The sequence below is a fragment of the Plecotus auritus genome (genome assembly GCF_963455305.1).
Source record: "Plecotus auritus genome assembly, chromosome: 13".
In the NCBI taxonomy this organism is placed as follows: Eukaryota; Metazoa; Chordata; class Mammalia; order Chiroptera; family Vespertilionidae; genus Plecotus; species Plecotus auritus.
The window spans coordinates 5,980,815-6,006,286 of NC_137779.1; the positions used below are offsets into that span (position 1 = coordinate 5,980,815).

The 25,472-nt window shown below is 44.4% G+C and overlaps 4 protein-coding genes across 6 annotated transcripts; 2 read left to right on the forward strand and 2 right to left on the reverse strand.

Annotated features, from left to right (window-relative positions):
- The first annotated feature begins 1,381 nt into the window (after positions 1 to 1,381).
- Positions 1,382 to 14,432, forward strand: SRSF9 (serine and arginine rich splicing factor 9). Of its 3 annotated transcripts, none has more exons than XM_080650328.1 (5): positions 1,382 to 1,709; positions 3,968 to 4,128; positions 6,695 to 6,867; positions 8,966 to 9,114; positions 13,599 to 14,432. In XM_080650328.1, exons 1-4 carry the CDS (start codon positions 1,522 to 1,524, stop codon positions 9,107 to 9,109), a joined length of 666 nt encoding a protein of 221 aa, XP_080506454.1. In that variant the 5' UTR covers positions 1,382 to 1,521; the 3' UTR covers positions 9,110 to 9,114; positions 13,599 to 14,432. The 3 variants fall into 3 exon arrangements, with proteins under 3 accessions (XP_080506454.1, XP_080506455.1, XP_080506453.1); XM_080650329.1 differs by lacking the exon at positions 13,599 to 14,432 and adding an exon at positions 11,501 to 11,691; XM_080650327.1 differs by lacking the exon at positions 13,599 to 14,432 and having other exon boundaries at positions 8,966 to 9,456.
- GATC (glutamyl-tRNA amidotransferase subunit C) lies at positions 10,937 to 19,587 on the reverse strand. Its single transcript, XM_080650330.1, has 3 exons — positions 19,230 to 19,587; positions 12,689 to 12,792; positions 10,937 to 11,576 (listed from the first exon to the last, which is right to left on the reverse strand). The coding sequence occupies exons 1-3, from the start codon at positions 19,571 to 19,573 to the stop codon at positions 11,524 to 11,526; spliced, it is 501 nt and encodes a 166-aa protein (XP_080506456.1). The 5' UTR covers positions 19,574 to 19,587; the 3' UTR covers positions 10,937 to 11,523.
- Positions 19,588 to 19,624: 37 nt separating this feature from the next.
- On the forward strand, positions 19,625 to 21,465 carry TRIAP1 (TP53 regulated inhibitor of apoptosis 1; the record flags this gene model as incomplete). Its single annotated transcript, XM_080650331.1, has 2 exons — positions 19,625 to 19,804; positions 20,461 to 21,465. 2 exons carry the CDS (start codon positions 19,625 to 19,627, stop codon positions 20,542 to 20,544), a joined length of 264 nt encoding a protein of 87 aa, XP_080506457.1. The 3' UTR covers positions 20,545 to 21,465.
- Positions 21,466 to 22,040: 575 nt separating this feature from the next.
- On the reverse strand, positions 22,041 to 25,136 carry COX6A1 (cytochrome c oxidase subunit 6A1). The gene is made up of 3 exons (XM_080650332.1): positions 24,956 to 25,136; positions 24,671 to 24,813; positions 22,041 to 23,479 (listed from the first exon to the last, which is right to left on the reverse strand). The coding sequence occupies exons 1-3, from the start codon at positions 25,056 to 25,058 to the stop codon at positions 23,396 to 23,398; spliced, it is 330 nt and encodes a 109-aa protein (XP_080506458.1). The 5' UTR covers positions 25,059 to 25,136; the 3' UTR covers positions 22,041 to 23,395.
- Between the last annotated feature and the right edge of the window lie 336 nt (positions 25,137 to 25,472).

Genomic DNA, 25,472 nt, shown 5'->3' on the forward strand with positions numbered 1-25,472 from the left:
TATACCCCCAAAATGAGGAGGCATCTGGACTTTAGGATGCCTTTAGGGTATGTAAGCTCCTATAAGGCTGTGTACTTAGACTCAAGATCACATTTGACCAGGGCTCTTTCCTGCTTGTCTTTTGAAGGCCAGCAAGGAACAACTAGAAGTTTTATACAATCCAGAATACAAAAAAAAACAAAGTAACAGAACACAACAGATAGTCCTGATTGTTTTATTTTAGAAATAACTTATTGTGTTTTATCCAATTATAAAAGTAGTACCTGTTACTTACAATTTGATAAATGCAGAAAACCATAAATAAAAAAGAAAAATATAGAAATCATTTCCATCAAGAGATAACAATTTGGAAGGTTATTATCTACCATGCTTTTTGTTACACGGGGTGAATATATATAACATATATTTACTCATAGTATTATACATACTCCTAGTATTATATATATCCATAGTATTATATAGAACTGGATAATAATTTGTAAAATTTTATTCCCTTTTTTGTTAATCCTCACCCAAGGATTTTTTTTCCATTTATTTTTTAAAAATATATTTCTTTCTTGATTTCAGAGAGGAAGTGAGAGGGAGAGATAGAAACATCAATGATGAGAATCATTGAACGACTGCCTCCTGCGCACCCCCCCTACTGGAGATCCAGCCCCCAGGCTTGTGCCCTGACCCGGAATGGAACAGTGCCCTCCCGGTTCACAGGTCGATGCTCAACCACTGAGGGGAAGTGGGGGGGATTCATTGATTTTTAGAGATGGAAGGGAGGCAAGGAGGGAGGAGGTGGGGAGAGAAAGAGAAACATCTATGTGAGAAGCACATGGATTGGTTGCATCCCGCACGCACCCCAACCGGGGCCGGGGGACTGAACCCACAACCTGGGCACTTGCCCTCTACCGGGAATCAAACCCGCGACCCTTTGGTGTGGGGGGCCAGGCCTCTAAGCAATTGTAAAATGAGGACAAGGTGGCCCAGAGGGCTACTGACCTGAGGCTGAGGGCCGCCACGGCCCTGCCCAGCCCAGCCGTCGGGGACAGGTTCAGGCGCAGCGGGGTCAGCCTGCGGCCTGACTCCCTCCCGCCCTCCGCACAGCCCGCGGGACACTGGTGAGGGCTCACAAACGCCTGTGAGGTAGGCGGCGCGACAGAGGCAGAAAACTGAGGCCCAGGGAGCCTGTCACTTTCCCACGTCCATGCGGCTAGTGAGTGAATTGCCTTGGGGGAATTGAACCCAATTAGCTGGACTCCACGACCTCCCTTTTGACGCCCAAGAGCCCGCCGACCCGCGCAAGCGTCCGCTGGCCTGCGCGCACGCGCAATCCTCGCAGCCGCGTCCCCTTTAAGAGGATTCCTTTTGCTTCCCCCGACCCCTTCGCTTCCGCTCCGCGTTCCCACAATGCTGTGCGGCTGAGCGCCTCCGAGCCCGCGGGGACGCTGCGGGGGGACCCCGGCTGAGGAGGCGGCGGCGGCGGCGGCGGCGACGTGGGCTGCGGCGGGCCCGCGGCGTCGGGTGGTGCGGATGTCGGGCTGGGCGGACGAGCGCGGCGGCGAGGGCGACGGGCGCATCTACGTGGGGAACCTTCCTACCGACGTGCGCGAGAAGGACCTGGAGGACCTATTCTACAAGTACGGCCGTATCCGCGAGATCGAGCTCAAGAACAGGCACGGCCTGGTGCCCTTTGCCTTCGTGCGTTTCGAGGATCCCCGGTGAGGCCCCGCTCCGCCCGCCCGCGTTCCCGGGCCGCCGCCTTTCCTCTCCCTCCCCCTCTCCCCCGACCTCCCCTCCCCCCTCCCGGAGCCTCCCCTCCTCCCTCCGCGCAGACCCCTCTGGGCGCCCCCAGGTGGAGGCTGTGGCCTCCTCTTCCTTAGACTCCGGGCTGTCCTTTGCGCCGTCGTCACTTCCTCTATTTTTTTTTTTTTTTACTTCAAAACCTAAAAGCTGGGTCTCTGGAGGGTCCAAGCGCGCCTAAACTGGCTTCAGGGATGGTCCAAATGGTCACCTCTCCTCACGGCTGGAGAGGCGCCCTGAAGGGGAAGCGGCCTTGGGAACCTTGTCCCTTGAACTAGCCCGGAGAGGACTCGGCGACGAGCAGGAGTGGCCAGGCGCCCTCTCTGCGCCCCTCCCGCCCGAACTCGCAATTAAAGGGGACACACTGCGGAGCTGTGGAGGTCATAAAGGGGTCTCTGTGATGGAACCGATCTCAGTCCGCGCGCGCCCCGCCCCGCCCCACGAGGTTAGGGCCTTGTCCTTGTAAAACCATCAAGGATTTGGAAAAACTTCCAAAACTGACTGAGGGGGTTCTCTAATTTAACTCCCCTTCTCTAATGAAGGAGGCACCGCTAGATGCTAAGGTACCCAAGGATTTGAAGTTCTGGGCCCCCAAACGGGCTCAAAGGGGTCTTTGTGATTTTGCAAGCACTGTCTGCCCTCGCCCGGAAAAGACTTAGGAACTTTCAAAACTGCGGTGGGTGGTTCCTAGAAGCCACCCCGCTGTGCTGGTGTCTCCGCTGTTTTCCAGCATGGTCTCAGGGGACGCGTTCCCCGGCCGTGCCCTGCGGGCCTCACCGAAAGGACTGACTTTAGGTGCCTTGCTGCTCTGGTGTGTGGTTTGGGGCAAGGAGAGCATTTGAGGATGGGAAGGCAGGAAGCACCCTGAGGCTTTGCCATTTGCCTCAAAAATGGAACGAGGCATTTCACACCTAACCTGGAGAAGGTGGCACCTCTATGAATTAGTAACAGCTCGGTGTAGTTTTTGAGCAGTCCCCATGTGTCCTGTACCATGCTATGTACTAGTATTTAGCATTTTCAGCCTATGAGATAGGTATTTATTGTTAATCACATTTTACAGATGAGGAAACTGAGGATTTAGATAATTGATAAAAGAATGCTAGTAAGGGATCAAGGTAGGATTTGAATTCCCTGTTCTGCCCTTTTGGAATACAAACTTACTATATAATATGCTACATCATTATCTCCTTCCTCATTTCTTTAATAACAGAAAAGCTACCATTTGATATCACTAGTTGCCAAGTTTCAAGCAAAGCACTGCACATAAAGAATCTTATTTAATCCTAAGAGTAACCTTGTGAGAAAGACATCAGTGATTAAGATGTGAAAACTTGACTACTTAACCAGACAGCTACTAGTAAAGAACAGAAGAATGATTTGAACTCATGTCAATTTGTACTAAAAGTCTGCTTTAAACTTTAGCAGTCCTGCCTCTCTCCCACTGCATTATAAATATAGCCAGGGTTGCCCTGGATGCGGTCTCCTTGCTTTTAATTCTATGACTAAACTCTTGGTAAGTGATTTTGTGCCTGTGACAACTGAATGCGGCCTTCATTAATCTTCAGCTCTGCTGGTCCACCCAAGCCTTGAGGCCATTCTCTCATCCAATACTGGAGAATCAATTTAGTGTTCCTAACTGTCCTAGAGCCTACAAAAACTAAAAGTAACTTTATCTTTTTTTGGGAAATTGTACCCAGATAGTGGTTTTGACAACTTTTCCAAACCATGCTAAAACATACGCTTGAGTCAGACATACGCTTGTTTTGTCTCCTCACAAAACACTAAATTGCATTTGTCTTGAGCTTTCTTTTTAAATGGGTTTTTCTTTCTATAGACTTGATGATACTAGGCCTTGTGGTATGCATTTTGAGAAACTGACCTCCAAAGTTAAACACTTATTGGCAAAATTGGTCATCTATTAATTTAGTCCTTTGTTTCTGAATTAGTCCTCCTGTAAGCAATCTGTTTACCATTTCATACCTAGGAAACCCCGTGTGTGATAGCTGTAAAGTTTAATTCCAATATTATAAAAAGTCTTCAAACCAAAGCAGTTATTGCATCACGATCCTGTTTTGTTTTCTCACTCTAGGTTTTCCTTTCATACTTGTTACTTATGCCCCTCACTGAGAGTCATTCAGCCTCCTGAGCAACACTAACACCAAATTTTTCTTTGCAGAGATGCTGAAGATGCAATTTATGGAAGGAATGGTTACGATTATGGCCAGTGTCGACTTCGTGTGGAGTTCCCCAGAACTTATGGAGGTCGGGGTGGGTGGCCCCGTGGTGGGAGGAATGGACCTCCTACAAGAAGATCTGATTTCCGAGTTCTTGTTTCAGGTACGTTCCTTTCAAACCGAATGAGACGATGCATGTAAAATACTTAGCACAGTCTGGCCTCAAGAAATGTTAGCTGTTATTCTTTAGTGCATGGCATACATGTTTTTTTGTTTTTCCCCTTAGCCCAGTGGTCGGCAAACTCATTAGTCAACAGAGCGGCAAACCGCAGCTCGTGAGCCGCAGTTTGCCAACCACTGCCTTAGCCTATGCTTGCGAGCCGCGGTTTGCTGCTCTGTTGACTAATGAGTTTGCCAACTAATGGCCTATGCACACTGACAGTCTGAAGCCCTGCCCTGTCTTGCCAGTGAGGCAGGTATCTTGCAAATGAAACTGCACCAATAGTAGCCTTGTTAGAGCATAAACGTGTTTCTTTTCTTTGAATATATTTTATTGATTTTTTACAGAGAGGAAGGGAGAGGGATAGAGTTAGAAACATTGATCAGCTGCCTCCTGCACACCCCCTACTGGGGATGTGCCCGCAACCAAGGTACTTGCCCTTGACTGGAATAGAACCTGGGACCCTTCAGTCCACAGGCCAACGCTCTATCCACTGAGCCAAACTGGTCAGGGCATAAACGTGTTTCTTATAAAGGAGTTTTCTAGTGTTGAAAGGGAAGATGATGGCAAAACCCCTTGAAGTGTAATTCTAAAGATGTTTTGCGGTTTTTTTGGGAATGTACCATGGTATTGGACTTGATAGAAAAGACATTCCAGAAGCCAGATTTAAACAACTTACCCAGCTGTGGATCCTGAAAAAGACCAATTTTGTGATGGTTTTGGGCTTATATAAAAAAAGAAAAACAACTTAGTGTCTTACAGATGTATTATAGAATATAGAACAAAATATCTAGATTGACAAGTGATGAAATAATATGCTCTGAGGTTTATTCATCTTTTGAAATATCAACACAATGATAAAGACCTGGGGGCTTTTGCACATTTCGGGGGTGTTTTAGGGCCCTGGTGGAGTGAAATGTCTTGAGGAGCCTGACACCTTTTTCTATGTGAATATCACAATCACAGCTGACTCCCATTGGTGCTTAAGAGTGATAGTATCTGCCTATTTTGTATCCCTTCTTAATTTTTTAAAATATATTTTTATTGATTTCAGAGAGGAAAACAGAAACATCAATGATGAGAATCATTGATTGGTTTCCCCCTACTGGGGATTGAGCCTACAACCCAGGCACGTGCCCTTGTCTGGAATCGAACCTGGGACCCTTCAGTCCACAGGCCGACACTATCCACTGAGCTTTTTAGCTGGGGCTTATTATTATTATTATTATTATTATTTTGGTAATGTATTTTTATTGATTTCAGAGAAGAGGGGAGAGGGAGAGAGAAAGAAGCATCAATGAGGAGAGGGAGTCATTGATTGGCTGCCTCCTGCATGCCCCCTATAGGGGATTGAGCCCACAACCTGGGCATGTGCCTTGGCCGGAATCAAACCTGGGACCCTTCAGTCCGTAGGCCGATGCTCTATCCACTGAGCCAAACCGGCCAGAGACTTCTTAATTTTTTTTAACCCCAGGACTCTGTTCCCTCCTTCAAGATGTCATACAAATTTTTTCTTCTCTCCATGCTGTTCTGAAATCCTGCCTAGAAAACTATTAGGAAATGGCTGCAGTCCTGAGCTGTGAGTGGTAAACACAGCCTTTGAGAGCAGAAGCACATTTCCCTTTCATGACATCAGGTAGGGTTGTACGACTTCCGACTAGTTTTAGCCTCTGAGTTACCTTTCCCCCACTGTGTTGAAGAGTACTGGTGATCTTTTAAGAGGTAGTTTGTCAGTTAATCACACCTACAAAAAAAACAAAACTTTAGGTTTTTGTTATCTTCCATTACATTTTGGTTATTTCATTGGATGGTTTCAAATTCCCATGTCCTGGGAACCCAGTCAGGCAAGAAATCATTGATTGGTACTGAAATATTTCATATGGAATAAAGAACTCAAAGTCTTGGAAGTTTGGTATTAATTGAGGGACAAAGAAAGAGAGGCTGTGAATTCTCAAGAGATACTAAAACTATGAGATGGACTTATTGCTATCTTGGGAAGGCTTGTTCTGGAAGATTAATCTAGGATTAGCTTTTTGTTTTGTTTTAAAGAACATCTGATTCTACATATTTATTTATTTTTATTTTTTAATCCTCACCTGAGGATATTTTTCCATTGATTTTTAGAGAGTGGGAGAGAGAGGGAAATGTGAGAGAAACACATGAATTGGTTGCCTCCTGCACAAGCCCGGACCAGGGCCAGGGAGGAGGAGCCTGCAACCAAATTACGTGCCCTGGACCGGAATTGAACCCCGGACCCTTTGATCCGCAGGCCAATGCTCTTATCTATTGAATCAAACCAGCTAGGGCTCTAGGACTAGCTTCTTAAGGTGGTTTGGCCACATATACTTTAGTGCTCTTTGATTTTGTGTCCCTTACCCAGATTTGTGATTTGGGAACCCTCAGGATTTAAAAGTCGTGATTGATGGAGAAGAGATTCTAGGTATTGCTGGCTCTTAACAGGGCATTTAACACAGCTGAAGGATAGGCCTCTTATGTTCTCCATACCTAGGACTTCCTCCCTCAGGAAGCTGGCAGGACCTGAAGGATCACATGCGAGAAGCTGGGGACGTCTGTTACGCAGATGTGCAGAAGGATGGAATGGGGATGGTCGAGTATCTCAGAAAAGAAGACATGGAATATGCCCTGCGTAAACTGGATGACACCAAATTCCGTTCTCATGAGGTGGGTCCCCACCTTCTGTTGAGGAGCTTGTACCCAGTCCACTCCATCTGAAGCTGACCTAGCAGAAGTAGCAACAGGCCATGCATTTGCCACTTGATGACCTCACAGTACCATAAAAGATCTATCTTAAGTGGACAAAGCCAAGGAATTCATCATGCCTAAGCCCTGTAGGGTTATAACAAAAAGAAGTCTGCATTCATAGTATTTTTAACCTGGAGAGAATACTGGTGCAGTCTGTCATAATGTGGTGAGCTATTGTGATAACATCCTTCTCATAACTGGCTTAATCTGCAATGTCTCTTTGTGAACCTAAGTATTATGGCTGTATCTCCTCTGGGTCTAGTATGGGCTCTGCAAGCCAACCTCATCTCAGCCTATCTAGATACTGCTGTTGGGGCAGAGTTGTCACTTCATTGTTCTTTCCCAAAGTAGTGCAGGATCCTTTTTGAAACCTGAGCCCCCTTGTTATTTTCTTGTGGTTGATCACCTCACCTTCAGGGCTTAGTTCTGGATGACCTTCCTTTCAAGAAGGCAGTTGCTGCCCTAGCCGGTTTGGCTCAGTGAATAGAGGGTCGGCCTGCGGACTGAAGGGTCCAGGTTCCATTCTGGCCAAGGGCACATACCCGTGTTGCGGGCTCAATCCCCAGTATGGGGCATGCAGGAGGCAGCCGATCAATGATTCTCTCTCATCATTGATGTCTCTCTCTCTCTCTCCTTCCTCTCTGAAATCAAAATATATATAATATAATATTAAAAAGGCAGCTGCTGCTTTGGATATCTCAGTCTGATTTGGATGGTGATTATCCCTTTGATACCATTGAGACCAGATATTAGACCACCAATTGGACATTGTTGTTTTTTCTGGTTATCTTTCCTGACTTGGTATGGGGTTTAGGAATGTCTGAAGACATGAATATCTAGGCCCATTTCTTTTTTTTCTAAGGATTCATATAATTCCCTAATTTTATGGGGTGGGGGATGTATGGCTTAACAATGCTTTTGCTCAGACTAACTCTTAGGACTTGAAATTGGAGCAGAAACACAATAGCACCTGGTCAAATACATGCAAAGCTGAACTTTAGGTTAAATCCAGTTATTGACTTCACCTAGGGCAGTGGTCAGCAAACTGCGGCTCCAGAGACACATGCGGCTCTTTGGCCCCTTGAGTGTGGCTCTTCCACAAAATACCACGGCCTGGGCGAGTCTATTTTGAAGAAGTGGCGTTAGAAGAAGTTTAAGTTTAAAAAATTTGGCTCTCAAAAGAAATTTCAATCGTTGTACTGTTGATATTTGGCTCTGTTGACTAATGAGTTTGCCGACCACTGACCTAAGGGAAAAGCATCTTGCTCTTTCATTTTAGCCTCTAGATTTTCTGAAAATGTTGGCTGACGGCAAAGGGCTTGGAGAAAGGCCAGACTGAACGTGACTCCTGCTGCTTAGCTAAGCTACTCTCAACTCTGGTTTCTCCATATGCAAAATAGTCACAATAGCACTGTGTTATAAGACTTGCTAGGAAGTTAAAATTATGAAAAAACTAGAGCATCTAGCCCAAGTCCTGACACCTGGGAGATGCTGAATACAGGCTAACTCCTTCCATAAGTACCCATTGAAAGATGCATATGAGGCAGCAGGGATTGAACTATACAGGGTAGGACAAAAGTAGGTTTACAGTTGAGAGTATGTGAAACACAGTTTATTTTTGTATTTATTACTGTATTTTTCCATATGAATAACTGTAGACCTACTTTTGCCCCTCCATATAGTATATATATAATCTCTGAGAGCCTTCCAGTTCTTAGATTCTAGGGGGTTTGTGGCAGTTATTAAGATATATTAACAGTAATAGCTAGTATTTAAGCATTTACACATGTCAAGTTACGATTTATTATTTGTGTCACCTTCAGCAGATGAGAGTATTCTTGAAATGGACTAGTAAGAGTAACTACCCCATAGAATTGCAGGGGCTTAATGAGATAACATTGTGCCAGGCAAATAGTGCTCAATACAGCACTATTATTGTTAGGCAGCTATGCTAGGTATTGGTGGACTTTATTATTCTGGGTCTTATTTTACCTTTTCTTTTTTATTTGAATTTCAGGGTGAAACTTCCTACATCAGAGTTTATCCAGAGAGAAGCACCAGCTATGGCTACTCGCGGTCTCGGTCTGGGTCAAGAGGCCGTGACTCTCCATACCAAAGCAGGGGTTCCCCACACTACTTCTCTCCCTTCAGGCCCTACTGAAACAGGTGATGGGAATTTTTTCTTTATTTTTTTAGGCGAACTGAGCTGCTTTGTGCTCAGAATTTACATTCCAGATTGATGATTTAGTGTCTTAGAAAATTTTTTTAATTTTTTTTAAAGGAAATAAAATTACATAATTTCTACCAGGGCCATATTAGCAGTGAAACATTTTCAACTGCAGAAATTGTGGTTTTGGTTCAGAAACAAGTTGTATATTTTTCACCCCTGATTATGGGAAAAAAAAATCAGTGCTGTGTTTGTGGGTTGCTCTGCTATGGAGATCAGCAGTTACTGTGACTAAATGGACCCATTCTGTTTAGAAATATATTTTAAATGTTTCATAATTGACAGGTGTGGTTGTCCTTAATTAAGTTCATCGATTTCACCAAACAGGCATAATGATTAAGAAAGAAATAACTGAGTTGTAGTGACAACTTGTGCTCAGTTGGTAAGGAGCAGGAGTGGATAACTTTATTTGGGGATAAACATAGGTGCTCTGCCCTAGCTGGTTTGGCTCAGTGGATAGGGCGTCAGCTGCAGACTGAAGGGTCCTAGGTTCGATTCCGGTTAGAGGCACATGCCTGGGTTGCAGCTTGATCCCCATTAGGGAGCGTGCAGGAGGCAGCCAATCAATGATTCTCTCTCATCATTGATGTTTTTATCTCTTCCTCTGATATAAAATATATATATATATATATATTTTTTTTTTTCAAGGTAGTTGCTCTGATGATAGTTTGAGAACTTCCATCCCAAGGGCAGGTTCAGGGTTCTCTTTTTTTTTTCTTTTAAATACATATTTTTATTGATTTCAGAGAGGAAGGGAGAAAGATAGAAACATCAGTGATGAGAATCATTGATCGGCTGCCTCCTGCATGCCCCACTGGGGATTGGGCCCACAAATCGGGCATGTGCCCTTGACTGGAATTGAACCCAGGACCCTCCAGTCTACAGATCGATCTGATCCAAACCAGCTAGGGCCTATTACTTTTACTTCTAAATCTGTCTCATTTATCCGTGCTACCTGAACTTTCAAAATTTTTTATTTTTCAATTATAATTTACTTTCAATATTATTTTGTCTTGGTTTTGGGTATATAGCATATTGGTTAAACAATCATATACTCTACAAAGTGTCCCCCACTCCCCACCCCTGATATTTCCAGTATGCACCTGGCACCATACACAGTCACCACAATATTATTGACTGCTGTACTTTACATCCCCCTGACTATGTTGTAACTACCAATTAGTACTTCTCAATCCCTTCATCCTTTTCACCGTCCCCCAGCCCTTATCCCCTTTGGCTACTACCAGTACACTCTCTGTATCTATGAGGTATGTGAGCTTTAAAAAAAAAAAATCCTGGGGGGAGGGGCGGGTGAGCACACCATCTTGGATTCTGCTCAATTCAGTAATCAGGGGGGTCAACTGTGTCCCAGGCCTGGGGCTCTATTTTTACATAACCCACTTTACTGAAGTATGACATGTAAAAAACTAATGTATACAACTTAATGACTTTGGGGTTAAGTATACACCCTGGAACCCACCACCATCAAAGCCATTAAGTTCTTTTCAGAAGGTAAAACTGTAGGTGTGGTTAATATCCCCTTTGCATATAATCACTTTGTGGGATAGATGTTAGGAATTGCAAATCTGTATAGTCTACTTTGAACACTCTTCAGAATTTAGCAGAAAGTTAACCCTCTGTTCAGAACAAAGTGGGTACCCAGGAACAAACTCAAGTGTGTTTGGTAAAGATAGGGTGCTCAGGTCGATGGAAACAGCAACTAAAAAGGACAACTCAGGTTATCACACTGTGGTCAGATACAATGTCTAACAGGTTATATAAAAAGAAAAATTCACTTAAGTGCAGTTGGGTAGACAATTTTGGGAGGAGATAAAGGGAGATATCTTTCAAAGTGAACATTTCATTGGAAATTGACAATACCTTTTACTTCCATTACCTTCAGGAACACATTGCCTTGTTTTTTTTTTCCTTTTTCTTTTGTTATTTTAAAAATATATTTTATTGATTTTTTTACAGAGAGAGGAAGGGAGAAGGATAGGGAGTTAGAAACATGATGAGAGAGAAACATCAATCAGCCGCCTCCTGCACACCCCTCACTGGGTATGTGCCCGCAACCAAGGTACATGCCCTTGACCGGAATCGAACCTGGGACCCTTGAGTCCGCAGGCTGACGCTCTATCCACTGAGCCAAACCGGCTAGGGCTACATTGCCTTGTTTTGGCTAGATCTTTCCCAGTTCCATCTTCAGAAGAATTAGTTACTAAGAAAAATACTTAGTCATCGATTTTTTTCCAGTTACTGAGGGAAGTGGGCACTTTAGTATTCATAATAACAAAGTACTATCGTGCTTCCATGTGTTCACAGGGTACCCCTTCCCAGACAGCTCTTCAGCTCTGTGAGAAGGGCTCTTGTTCATCCAGCTTTGGCAAAGAGATATTACCTGTTTGAAAATAATAATAAAAAAGAATGTTATAGCTGAACCTGCTTTCCCAGCTGGCTCTTCTGAGCTAACTTATCATTGGTTTGTCATGGAAAATAAACAGTGAAAGTAAGTGTAGCTACCAACCTGTTTTTCTGAAAAAAATCACAGTTATAAGTGAAGCCTAATTAATGCACTTTTCAATAAGGAGCAGATTCAGGTTAATTGCCCATCTATATGCATATAGGAATGGAGGAAAGTCTATGACTGTGAACTCACTTTGTCCCAAGAAACAAATTCTGGGACAAGGTTCTGTGTAGAAATAACATGTGATCAGTGGATATGTCTGCTGAAACTCATAACCGTCAGGCTCTGAGATAGATTAAGAAGTCTTATTTCTCTCCACAGTTACTGAGGCAGTTTAGTGAAGCAGAGGCATGGTTTAGAGTTCACAAATATCTTAGCTTTCCTTCCCATCCTCGCTTCAACCAGAGCCTTCCTTTAACTGGTTGGTCTTGATCAAAGAGGTAACCCCTGAGCTGGAGGGCTGATGTTTCCCTGGACAATGTTCAGAATGATTCTCTGCTAAAGGGATCTCCTGAACTTGAAGTGTGCATTGGAAAATCATCTACCTGAGTGCTTAGGCTACAAATATCTACATGTATGCAGAAGCTCTGAGGGCCCACTTATCTGCAGAGGAAATAAAAAACCCACCCAAAGTTCTGGGTTTTATTGGCCCAAAATTATTTTTAAATTTCCACTTAAAATAGTTGCAGTGAGGTTTAAACATGCAAATTTTTACACCAAGGGTTACAAACTGGTGGCTCACAGAATACATCTGGCTTATAGGTATGTTTTATTTGCATCGTCTTTTTCTTTTTAATTAGTTGCCAGTACTTAAAATTTGGGAAGTATCACACAAAATGTCAGATGTCCAGGTTCTCTGGGAAAATGGGCTCACATTCCTGCCTGAGAAGCAGTGAAGGCCAGTTGCCCCTTCGGTAGAGCTTGAGCTCCATATCTTCTACTGGACATATTCCTCTCCACCCTAGTTCTGTTTGGGGAATACACAGTTCCTACTATATTCTTAATTTACTGTGGGACAAGCTTGTTAAGCTTTGGGAAACACGTACCTGGGGGAGCCACAAAATACTCCTCCATAACTCGATGGGAGTTCTTTAGTAGTTCTTCAGCACAGTTGCCTTCTACCACATTGTCGGATCTCAGGTATAGACATCTACAAAAGCAGAAGCTTAAGGTTACCTCTTGGGAGAACAAGGCTTCGAAGGCATGGGTGGAGAGGGTCAAGAATGGGGGGACAAAGACACAGCATATTCTTGAGTTCCGGGCACTGCTCAAAAGTGGAAGAGCTATGTCCTAGCTGGTTTGGCTCAGTGGATAGAGTGTTAGCCTGTGGACTGAAAGGTCCTAGGTTTGATTCCAGTCAAGGGCACATACCCAGGTTGTGGGCCTGACCCCCCAGTAGGGGGTGTGCAAGAGGCAGCTGATCAATGGTTCTTTCTCATCATTGATGTTTCTCTTTCCCTCTCCCTTCCTCTCTGAAATCAATAAAAATATATTTAAAAAAAAAAGTGGAAGAGCTATGGTCAACATTAGATTAAGTGACAGTGTACAACTTATAGATTCTTCCAACAACCCTCTGCAGTAATTGGTTATTATTCCTTGGGATTGAATAAATTTAAATATTTTTGGATAATTACTATGGATAAGTTGCTTTTGGTGGAGATAGGTAATTAAAGGCAATTGAAATACAATATGTTAAATCTAACAGGTAAGCACAGCTCATCAAGGGAGTAGAAAGGGACACCTCACTCAGCCTGGGTGAGGAACAATTACTCGGAAGAGGTGATGTCATTGCTAAAGGATGGGCAAAAATAGCTGGATTGGGAGGATGGGAAATGGACTTCCTGGCAGGTAACTTGCTCAAGAGTGGTTTATAAGTGACTTACAGGTTCCTCAGTGATGGACTGGGATCTGTGCCCAGTTCTGGTACTTCTGAGACAAGTGCTTTTTTCTTTACAGCCGCCTTTGTGGAGATAAAAGTGCCTCCCCTTGCAAGATGTACCACAAACAACTCAGGACTTGCCCACTAGTTGCTTCATTAAAGTATGCAGATGGCAAACTAGTAAAAGCAAACAGGAGCTGAACATCTAGAGGCTTCACTACTGTTTCAAGGTTTAAGAGTACATGACAGGAGTTCTGAGCCTGCTTCCAGATACCTGGGCTGAAAAATTAGCAGTCTGCTCAATCACTGATAGGGGAGCAGCCAAGCTCTTTCTGCTTTGAGCTTGCAGGGCTAAACCTAAGGGGACAAAGGGGCAAGGATGTGACATGAACATCTGGGCAGAGGCTGCCTAGAGGACTAAGTTATAAGTTTTTTTTTAAGGAAAGGACTAGTTCTTTTTGTGGCACCAGCCTTAGACTAGACACAGTAAACACTTATTCATAGTATGAAGAGTGGACAGTTGGGGTCCACTCCAGGACAGGCACTGTCTTAACTGGTCTTGAACAAGTATGATTTTAACAGACCTTAAGTTTCTTGCCAAAAAAAGTGAAGGTTGCACTACTGTTTTTTTTTGTTAATCACAGAAGGATTTTGTGTTTAAGAAAACTTGGAGAAAAAAATCATCCATAAAGGTGACCATTGAACTGAACTGTCTGGAGTTTATATTTCTGTTGGGCAGTATAACAAAATGGCTAAGAGCTTGGGCTCCTGAATTCAAGTCCCAGTGATGCTTTTTTCCCACCATAGCCACCTTCATGTGGCATATGTGCAAATTATCCTCTCTATGTATCAGTTTCCTTATTTGTAGAATGCTTCATAGAGTTGCTGGGAAGATCAAATAAAATGACGTTAAAAAATATCTGATAATGCTGGGTTATATTCATGTCAATAAGAGATGGATGCTGAATAGCACCTGCTCCTTTTATTTATTTTTAATGATTTCAGAGAGGAGGAGAGATAGAAACATCAATGATGAGAGAATCATTGATTGGCTGCCTCCTGCATGCCCCCCTACTGGGGATCAAGCCTGCAACTTGGGCATGTACCCTTGACCAGAATTGAACCTGGGACCTTTCAGTCCTCAGGCCAACACTATCCACTGAGCCAAACCAGCTAGGGCGCACCTGCTCCTTTTAGAAAGAGTTAGTACACCCCAAGTACACATCAGTCCCCACTACTCATTCAGAGTATAACTGCACTTAACCTGCTATAATCACACTTAACCTGCCTAGTCTCTACAGACTGGAGGGGTGCCCATTGTGCCTGGCCTTTGGAGATTTTGATGAAGACTCTCCTGCCAACGAGTTAAAAGCTACTGCTTCCCAGCAGTTGATCTAGTAGCAACTGATTGATTCACTTTACCATGGGTGACATTTCCAGGAAAAAAAGTAATCCTTTTAGTTATCACACATTTCCACCTGTTTATAATGATGTTGTTTCTAGAATAAACCCACAACTCCCTGTTTCCTTCATCATAGGCTACTGAGCCCAGGTCTCTCTGAGAGTGGCCCTGCAAGCAGATCCTTCACTTGGCAAGTAGATTAACTTTTCTTGACCTCGGAATCAAGTGTAAGACACCAAACAGGAATTGATGAGCTCTTTAGGTGCCTGTGAATCACTCATTGACTAAATGCCTACCTCACCTCAGCTTTCTTAGTCCAAGTTTTACAAGAAAATTTAGCCCAGATACTGTAGGACACCCATTTTGATAATCAGCTATGTATCTGGGCTAATATTAGTTACAAACTATCCTTGGAAGAATTGAAAAGAGTCACTTGGATCTGTGTTCTGGTTCAGATGAAAAACGCTGCTTGAGAAAGACTTCATCTGTGAACTAGAAATTCCTGCCCTCTAAAGCTCATAGACAGGTATTAAACTATGGGAAACGCAAATAAAAAGTATTTAATGGAAATCAGTATAGCAGCATGGAGGAAGAAGTGGCTCTGCCAGCCCTGGACTGACACTAGGACAGTTTTGCTGTTTCAGGTTCTACCCTTCCCTGGTATCGGGCTGGCTGCCAGGAGTCATTTCTCTGGGCACCACCCTACTTCTATCATCTATTAGCATTTTCCCTCCCTCCTAATTTATTTCTAGTTTGATGCAGACCAGAATGAAAGTTAATCATTTTGGCTCAGGGTTTTTGGTTCAAATAAGGTTCCTGAGGGCCATCCTAAGCACTGAAGTATTTGGCTGCAGTCAGAGACGTCATCTGAGTCAGTCTCTGGCTTTGAGATGAAAGAGAATAAAGTTTCTATGGCAGTAAGGCTCTGAGTTCCAAATCCTGACATCTAAAGCAGTAAGGCTCTGAGTTCCAAATAATGACATCTCCTCTCACTCCCCAGGAAACTGCGGGGCATATTAAATAACCTGAGTGTTAGTTTCTTCATCTATAAAAGAGATACTAGTATTTCCATTTCAGGGGTTGTATGTGATAACTGAGTTAATGCATATAAATATTAGTGCCTGTCATGTTAGTATGCTAATGCTTTTTAGGTCAAACCAAATGATAACCATACTGCAGTGAAAGCCCTGATCACCTATCATTTGGTTTGAGCTAAAAAGGATTAAGCTTTTACAGCAGTATGGCTATCACTTAAAACTCTCTAACACTTGTCTTCACTTAACTGGGTTCCATTTCAAATGTCAGACAGCATGTCCAAAACATGAAGTCCCAAATTTATGGCAAGATGGCAGATCACTGAATACCAAGTCACTATTCCAGCTACCGGACCCAAATCCCTCTTCATCTTTTTCACAAACTCTTCTCTGAGTAATAGTCTCATTTCTTTAGTTATTCTCTGGATGATTTAGGAAATTCTGACTCTCCTTTGTGCTTCTATCCCCTACTTTCCCAAAGATATCAATAAAGAACAGTCAACAAACGTTTGCTGAGTGTCTGCTCAGTGCTAGATACTGAGAACATGATGAGCAATAACAAACATGCTCTCCAGAACATGGATGAGTGGGAGGAGAGAGGTAGAGAATCCAATATCGCCTAAATGATCTATAAAACACATGTAAAATTCCAGCACTATTGAATACCATGTGAAAGCCACAAGTCCTTATGAGGTGGCAGAAGAAATCTGAAGAAATTAGGCAAAAGAGAGTAAGTGTGATGAACTGGGAGTAAAGGCAAGGGCCTTTAAGAAGGAAAAAGGAGCCCTAGCTGGTTTGGCTCAGTGAATAGAGGGTTGGCCTGCAGACTAAAGGGCCCGGGGTTCTATCACAGTCAAGGGCATGTACCTTGGTTGCAGGCTCAATCCCCAGTGGGAGCCGTGCAGGAGGCAGCCAATCGATGATGTTCTTTTCTCATTGATGTTTCTATCTTTCCCTCTCCCCTCCTCTACTCTCTAAACATCAATTAAAAAAGGTGAGCAGGAGGACTTGAAAGTTATAATGCTGTTGTCTTGGAGAGGAGGGCTGGGCTTGCGTTAAATGATGCCCTGCCTGTTATGGTGAAGCTTTTGTCTTGATGCTATGCCACCTGAAGGTTTCGGTAGGAGGATGACATCAGATTTCTGTTTCGAAACACTGTGTAACTTTGGGCAAATTAGTTAAACTCTCTACCTGAGCACCAAAATACAAATAGAGAAAGGATTTGAAGGAATCAAAGACCAGTTCAGAACAGGAGGCTAACAAGCAGTTTACACAAAGGGTATTACATATGGTCTGGCTATCCCTATTGGTGCTGACTAATGGCACTCATCTTTCTTGTTCCCACCTGTACTAGTTTATTATTATTATTATTATTTTTTAAAATATATTTTATTGATATTTTACAGAGAGGAAGGGAGAGGGATAGAGAGCCAGAAACATCGATGAGAGAGAAACATCGATCAGCTGCCTCCTGCACACCTCCCACCGGGGATGTGCCCGCAACCAAGGTACATGCCCTTGACCGGAATCGAACCCGGGACCCTTCAGTCCGCAGGCCGACACTCTATCCACTGAGCCAAACCGGTTTTGGCTAGTTTATTATTTTTTAAAATTCCATCAGGAGCCCTGACCGGTTTGGCTCAGTGGATAGAGTGTTGGCCTGCGGACTCAAGGGTCCCAAGGGTACCTTGGTTGCGGGCACATCCCCAGTGGGGGGAGAGGGGGGTGCAGGAGGCAGCTGATTGATGTTTCTCTCTCATCAATGTTTCTAACTCTCTCTCCCTCTCCCTTCCTCTCTGTATTTAAAAAAAATAAAATAAAATAAAATTCCATCAGGAAAAGGCTAGGACAGAGTTGTAGACTGCCCCTATTTTTGAGTTACATACCCACTAGCTAAGCTGCAATGCCAAACCAGCAAACAAGTCTGCTTTTCAAAAAAGCATTTTCTTTTAAAAAATGTATTAAGATTTGGCAACAATTGTTAGAGGTGGGTAGAAGCTGTGTCTTTTTAGTATTTACAAGCTAGTCTGTCAAAGACCCGCCCCTCCCCATTGCATTACACTACTCTTTACAACTTATTACTGCATTGCCACTTTCTTTAAAACTAACCATTAACAGTTTTCTACATGCCTTTTCAGGGAGCAAAAGGAAACAGTGCATCACCAGAATATGTAAAAACATTGATGATATCATACACAATGTTCTGAATTTTGCCTTTTTTATCAAATATATCTTAGATCCCTTTCCATATCAGCACAGAAAGGTATTTGTTACATTATTATTTTATATTTTTTTATTGATTTCAGAGAGAGAGAGAGATAGAAACATCAATGATGATTGGCTGCCTCCTACATGCCCCCTACTGGGGATGGAGCCTGCAATCCCAGCAATGTGCCCCTAACTGGAATGGAACCAAATCGAACCCAGAACCCTTCAGTCCACAGGCCGACCCTCTATCCACTGAGCCAAACTGGCTAAGGCTGTTTCATTATTTTTAACAACTGCTGAATAGTCCATTGTATGATGATGTATTAGTCACAAAGAACACTTAGATTATATCTGTTTCTAGGGGTTTTTGTTTCTTCCTTACTATGAACAGATTTGCATACCCTGGATACTTGTAAACACAGCTTGGTGCACTTTCACAGATAGTTCCATAACCACTAGGTCAGACAATGTGTATATTTAAATTTTTGAAAAAATAAAAATTTGAGACATTCATCCAACTTAGTAAGCAAGTCAGATGTGAACTCATTCTAATAAGAGACATAACAAATAAACAAAAATAAGACAGTGAAGAAAAATATCTGAAGAAAACCCAATTAAGATAAGGAAGCGGGGAGGGGATTTGGACTGGTCAGGACAGGCGCTTCAGAGGAGATAAACAGACCTGCCAAAGGGACAGATTGTTCAAGAAAAGTGGAATAACAAGTGCAAAGATCCTAGAGAAGGAACTAATTTGGCATGTTAGAGAAACAGATGATGCCAACGTGACTGGACTGGTAAGAGTAGTATGCCCGAGTGGTAGGAGCTCTGTTAAGTAGAACCTCAAAGATAATCAGCAGTTCGGATTTTGTTCCTGGTTACACTGGGAGGCCCTGAGGAATTTAAACGCGAGCGACAGGACCCGTTAGAGTAACACCCCTTACCCGAGGCGTGATCGTGGGCAAGTTCCTGCATCTCGCCTAAGATTCTCCGTGAAACGAGACCCTCATCGCCACCCTAAATGCCTGCGAAGGCCCCACAGGCAAGGCTTCGGCCGCAGGGTTTACCTGTCCTCCAGTACTGACTCCATGGGCTGCACCCCGTCCGTGTCCACGGCGCGGAGCCGGTCGGCAAAGGCGACGGCTTTCTCCAGCCGCGCCACGGCCTCTTGGCTGCCGAAGTCCACCAGCGCTAGCCGCTCCAGGTGCTCGATCACATCGCCGGTGATGCGCCCCCTTTCCTGGGGAGGGTGGGTGTGGGTCTCCGGCGCCGCCTGCCCCGCCTCGCCCTCCGCGGAGACACCCCCGCCTCCGGCCTTCCCTTGAGACCCTGCCTTGGAAGCGAAGCCCCGGCACCCGCCCCCCGGGGCCCGGAGGACCCGCAGGACCCGCCGCACCGCCCGCGTCCACATTCCTCCTCCTCTCGGACTCCGTACGGCGCAAAGCAGACGACGCGCCTAGGAATGACGACATCAGAGTGCGCCGCCGCCGCCGCCATGAACAGCGTAGGGGAGGGTTGCACCGACATGAAGCGCGAGTACGATCAGTGCTTTAATCGCTGGTTTGCCGAGAAGTTCCTCAAGGGGGACAGCTCCGGGGACCCGTGCACCGACCTCTTCAAGCGCTACCAGCAGTGCGTTCAGGTGAGCTGCGGCCTCGCTCTACCCCGGGCCCCGCGTTCTCTGCTTGTCCCCGGCCTCACGCCTCCTGTCATGCGGGCGTTGGGACCGGGTGGGTGGAGAAAAGCCTTGTCATTGAGGACAGTGGCAGTTCTCTCGGCCGTCACCACCAAGGCTGCCTGGGATCTCTCCAGATGACAAAGTTAAATATTTTTGTGGTGCTTTACTTTTTGTGGAGCACAGTAACATTCTTTGGTTCACTTGGTGTTCATCTTAAACTTGCCAAGTGGGCGTAGTTCTAACTGAAAAATGGAACACTCAAACCCAGAAAAAGGAAGTGATTAGGCCAAGTGCACTAGAATCAAGTTGCCTTTTTTTTTTTTTTTTTTTGCGGTAGTGCACTTTCCACTATTATTGTTTGGGGGTGAGGCTGGGTGTTAGCCTCTCTCTGGCCTGTTAAGATATTATGGAGGGTTTTATTTTTGGTTGTTATAAACACTTTATTGGCCTGATGGAGGGCTTTATTTTTTGTTATAAATCCTTTATTGACCTGTTTTCTCTCCCTCCCTCCCTCTCCCCAGTTGTTGCTGTCTTTATCCCAGTTGCAGACAGGAAAAGTGAGGCTTGCTCAAAGCCAGTAAGCTTCATATTGACCTTTATAATGTGTCTTCTCCCATCAGAAAGCAATAAAGGAGAAGGAGATTCCCATTGAAGGACTGGAGTTCATGGGCCATGGCAGAGACAAGCCTGAAAGCTCTTCTTGACCTTGACAGTCACCTTGAAAATAGACTCCTCAAATCAGGAAATTTGAGCCCTCTGGATTTTGTCAATTAAGGCTGTGAAGATAGCCATCAATTGGCTGTGAAGATAGCCATCAATTTAATGAGGACTTATTTTCCTCCTAGATGTTTTCCTCTCACTTTGAACCACCGCTTTTTACTTTGGGATGTTTTCTCACTTGCTCTAACATCTTGCAGGAACTCGCTGTGCTAAAATGGAATTACTTGGGATTATGGTTGCAATACTTCATCTAGGATCAGCTTTAAATATATCTTGTATCTAAAGACTGATAAACTTGTCAGGATAATCATGGTTGCCTGACCCCTTGAGTTACTAGTATGCCTCAAAGGACATTAGAGATACTGTACTGTGGTCATTGTTCATGGAAGCAACTGGTTAGGACCTCTTTTCTCTCAGGGAGCTAATGCTCTGAAAAGGGATCCCAGTATGACTGTTTGAATCAATGCTTGGGAGTTTTATTTTTTTATATAGTAACTTAACTGTTAAGCTTGCTCAATGGTGGACTAGGTTAGCCAAGAGGAAGCTTTTAACAGTTCCCAGCCTTAACAAGAGGTGTCAGATCTCAGATTAAGATGTGAAAGCTTCAAGAATGTTAGCGCGAACACCATTTCAGAGTTCATAGTGTAGTTCAGTCATTAAGATCCTTGGAGTATGCTATGGAGGAAGATCCTAAATTGCAAAGATTTGCTGCTGTGGCCAGCTTTCAAGCTAAGTCAATGAATTAAGTCAACCTGTATATCATGAAAATGCCAAAATACTGTATCTGGTTAGGGGAGAAAGGAATTTGCTTTATTTGCGTTGTTTATCCACCATGCCCTGTAGTATCTGTAATCATGAAGATGGAATAAATTGTAATGTTTACTTTTATCATTATTTGACCCTTGAACTCTGTGCACTTTATAGAACAGCTATTACCCTGGTATCACACATATCCCATATATACACGGGGGAGGGAAGGGCTTTATGTTTTATAATATAAAGGTGAGGAAAAAGTGAAGATTTATCTAACTTAGGTAGTATGGCATAGCAATTAGAAACTTCACTGACTTTAAAAATGTACTTCCACAGTAGGCTACACAAATATTTTTAAATGTTTATATAATGGCACTAAGTCAGGATCAGGTGAGCACTTCCATACTCTAGATCTAGAACAGCGGTCGCCAACCTTTCGGACCTCAGAGACCACCAGCTGGCGACCACTGCTCCAAAAGTTTCCTTAAACCAGCGGTCGCCAACCTTTCTGACCACCAGTTGGCGACCGCTGCTCTAGAATGTCAGTAGTTCCCACAACTGCTTGAGTAATTTCATTCAATAGTCTGAAATTTGATTTAAAGGCAGCCTAAATTCTGTTCTCTCCACTTTATCAATTACTACTTCATATTTATTTTTATTATTTTTTTAATATGGAATGCTTCACGAATTAGCCTGTTATCCTAGGGCAAGGACCATGCTAATCTGTATCGTTCCAATTTTATTTTATTTATAAATATATTTTTATTGATTTCAGAGAGGAAGGAAGAGAGAGAAACATCAAGGAGAGAGAATCATTGATCGGCTGCCTCCTGCACACCCCACACTGGGAATCAAGCCTGCAACCTGGCCATGTGTCCTGACCGGAATCGAACCTGGAACCCTTCAGTCTGCAGGCTGTCGCTCTACGCCAAACCAGCCAGGACTCGTTCCAATTTTAGTACATGTGCTGCCGAAGCCAGCACACTACTTCATATTTAATACGATCAGTTCTTCATGTCATTTCAAAACATTCTGCATTTATATTTTGACGGTCTAATGTCCATTCTACAAGGATTATAAGAGGTGTTCGGAAACCAGCTGAGGGAGGCCAGACAGCAAGCTGAAGGTAAGTCCATCTGTCCTGAACTCACACTGGCCACAAGCACAACAGTTCTATGGGGAAGCACAGGATATGGCTAGATCACAAAATGGCCAAGATAACAAGGATTCTTTTTTCTTAACTGTAAATGGTTTTCACACCCCGTTTCTATGTGCCTCACCTTTGTGCAGTACCAGTTTACTATATGTCTTAACACCCAAACCTTGAAACTTCCTGAATCTTACCATAAAACTGTCTGGAGAATAAAATGAACTCCAGGCCAACCACGTTTTTTTATTGTAATTGCTACTGAGAGAATACTTTTTGTTGTTGTTCCTCATGCTATTTTGACTTCACCCTCCAACTATCTCAGCTACTTCAAAGAAGCTGCCTTTATTTTTCCAAAGGTTTTTGACCCTAACAACCTTCAGGGTGCTGAGAGATGACCCCAAGGTGAGAACTTGACACCTCCAGAGGAAATGATCAGACTCGTTAGTATTCTGCAGCAAATGCTGACGGAAAGGGATAGGAAAATGCTGATATACAGGAAGCACTTCCGCTCAAGAATCCTTTTTAAATGAAACTGCAGCCATCCTGCTGGCCACTCAGGACCCAATGTTGATACTTAGCTCCATTCCTTTTGCTTTATGTTACATACCCTAGGCACAAGAAACCAAAGACAGGCCTGTTATAAACCCCATTATTCAGAGGCCCCATTGCAGCAACAGAAATAACATTAATGCTAATTTCCGAGGGAAAAACACCACCAAAGAATGCAACTCGTAGCTTATGGCCAACCTAAGTTATTTATTTAAGCCATCTCCTGCCATAAGCAAAGAGACGGAAGATCAGTATACTCTATAGTCATCATTTTACATTAGGAAAGAAGTCAGCTTAAGGTCCCATACACCTTTCTGGTCCGAGTGCAGAGTATGGTCCAAACCAGTGCTGTGGTCCCCACTGGGTAGTGGTCCAGGTTCTCTTTATTCATCTTCATAGCCGGTTGGCAGAGGATTCAGATGAGGATTATGGAATAGAGTATGGTTACCATCTCCCCAGGGAAAGGGCTGTGGAGTGAAGATGTCAATTAGGACATTCCAGAAAAGTTCAGAAACCGCACTGCCATGAACTGCTTAAAACAGGGTGACAGATAACACATAAAACAAAATGGAAATTAGTCCTTTTACTACTGGCATAAAGTAGGTAGCAGAAAAAGCAAGCTTAAGTTTGTTATTCATAAACCTCTCCCTGGTAGGCATATCAGTGTTGTGTTTATGAAGTGTAACCCTCAAATCACCTGTATGGGAATGGCAGAGGTGGATATGGGAAGAAGATACTCGCATGGTACCTTTGAAAAGCATTGCTCTTGGATCGTGGTTTCCAACCCAGGATGATTTTGCCATTCCAGGGACACTAGGCAATCAATATCTGGAGACATCTGAGGCAGGATGGGGTACTACTGGCATCTAGTAGGTAGAGGTCAAGGATGCTGCTAAACAGCCTACACCTGAGGATAGCCGGCTCCCCACAAGAATTATCCAGTTCTAAATGTCAAAAGTACTGAGGTTGAGAAACCTTGCGGTATGACTTCTAATTCTACTGTACGAGGGTGGGAATGGGGCTCAAAGACTCAAAAAAAAATTCTTTCTGAATCTAAGAATCTAGCTTAATTTCTATGAGGCCAGTCCTACCTGGACTAAGTGATGTAATAGTTATTAAAAAACCAGAGGGGCTCTTGTTAAGAATACAGCAAACAACGGAGAGCAAATGATGATGATAGCTACATCAACAGCCAAAGCTAACACCGCGGAGAAGATATGCAGCCTAAAGGAGAATGGGAAGCGTCAGTCTCTCTATTATGCAACTGGTACCTGCCAGGTGCCCAGGTTTTAGAAAGGGGAACCACGTTCCGACTGTGCCAATCTAAGCAAGTTTCCCAAACCTACACGTTTTATACAAACGACAGCTGTTTCAGAACAGTCAGAAGGCAGAAGGTGGGATGGATCAGAAAAAGAAAACTGAAAGTCACCTATTGTAGGACTCTGAAGAAGAAACTGAGAAGTGGCCCCCCCTTTTTCATCCCCCACCCCCTCCTCAGGTTCCTTCCGTAAAACCGAAGAAAATAACAACTGGTGATTAGTTAATGACAAACTGTAGACGCTTGGAATGGACTCCACGCTTTCAGAAAATAAAGAACTTGGACGAGGGCATTTGGAATGGAAGGAGAACGGACACTCCAAGAGAATGCAAGGGCGTACCTTGGTCCTGATGCGCAGATGGGGGTAGGCGATGAACTCGGGTCTCTCATGCTCTCCTTGGTGCGACTTCAGAAAGACGTTCAGCATGCTCACCCCCACCCCGGGGAGCGCCACGAAGTAGGTGAGGGCCTTCCACAAGCGAGCTGCGGAGGGCCAACGGCTGAGGCCAGCGGCGGGGCCCGTCCGGGCCTCCCCCCTCCCCCAAGGCCTCAAGTCAAGGTCACAGGCCCGCGCCGCCTCGCTGCAGTCGGGCTGAGGCCCGCCCCACCGCCGCAGCCCCCGTACCTGAGCCCTCCTCGCCGTGGGCGCCACTCGACATAGGCCGCGCCAGCTGTGGCCGCCACCGACCCAGCAGCCCAGAAACCCGAGACACAGCCGCCGTCGCCATTTTTTTACCAAGACCTCCGCAACGCCGGAAGCGGAAGCAAAAGGATGAGCTGTGGAGGCGGGACCCCACCTCAAAGGAAGTTCCTATTGGGCGGTGCCTAACCGAGGAGCCTGCGCACTCTCCTCCCGGTCGACCGCGTACTAGTAAAAGCTAGGAGCCGAGGAGCCCAAGGGACCGTGCGTTCTACCCCTCCCGCGGGCGCTCCGCCTCCCTCGCGTCCACACCCGAGAAGCTAAGCGCGAAAGAAAGGTTTATGGAGGGCACCCTGGCATCCGTGGTCACTCCCTTCGTTGGAGTTCATGGACAACACAAACCACTTATCTTTGACCCTACGTTATTTTTTCATGGCACCGGCCACAGTCGTCGTCGTCATTATTATTTTGTCTGTCTCCCTTGATAGACTATAAACCCTGA

Excerpts from the sequence above, each read along its gene's own strand:
- SRSF9 (XM_080650328.1), top strand. The coding sequence starts at position 1,522 with ATGTCGGGCTGGGCGGACGAGCGCGGCGGCGAGGGCGACGGGCGCATC. Across the intron at positions 1,710-3,967 it reads GTGCGTTTCGAGGATCCCCG|AGATGCTGAAGATGCAATTT; the intron begins GTGAGGCCCCGC and ends TTTTCTTTGCAG. Across the intron at positions 6,868-8,965 it reads CCAAATTCCGTTCTCATGAG|GGTGAAACTTCCTACATCAG; the intron begins GTGGGTCCCCAC and ends TTTGAATTTCAG.
- GATC (XM_080650330.1), bottom strand. The coding sequence starts at position 19,573 with ATGTGGACGCGGGCGGTGCGGCGGGTCCTGCGGGTCCTCCGGGCCCCG. Across the intron at positions 12,793-19,229 it reads GAGTCAGTACTGGAGGACAG|ATGTCTATACCTGAGATCCG; the intron begins GTAAACCCTGCG and ends CTGCTTTTGTAG. Across the intron at positions 11,577-12,688 it reads GTATTTTGTGGCTCCCCCAG|GTAATATCTCTTTGCCAAAG; the intron begins GTACGTGTTTCC and ends ATTTTCAAACAG.
- COX6A1 (XM_080650332.1), bottom strand. The coding sequence starts at position 25,058 with ATGGCGACGGCGGCTGTGTCTCGGGTTTCTGGGCTGCTGGGTCGGTGG. Across the intron at positions 24,814-24,955 it reads CCACGGCGAGGAGGGCTCAG|CTCGCTTGTGGAAGGCCCTC; the intron begins GTACGGGGGCTG and ends GGCCCTCCGCAG. Across the intron at positions 23,480-24,670 it reads ATCTGCGCATCAGGACCAAG|CCCTTTCCCTGGGGAGATGG; the intron begins GTACGCCCTTGC and ends TTCACTCCACAG.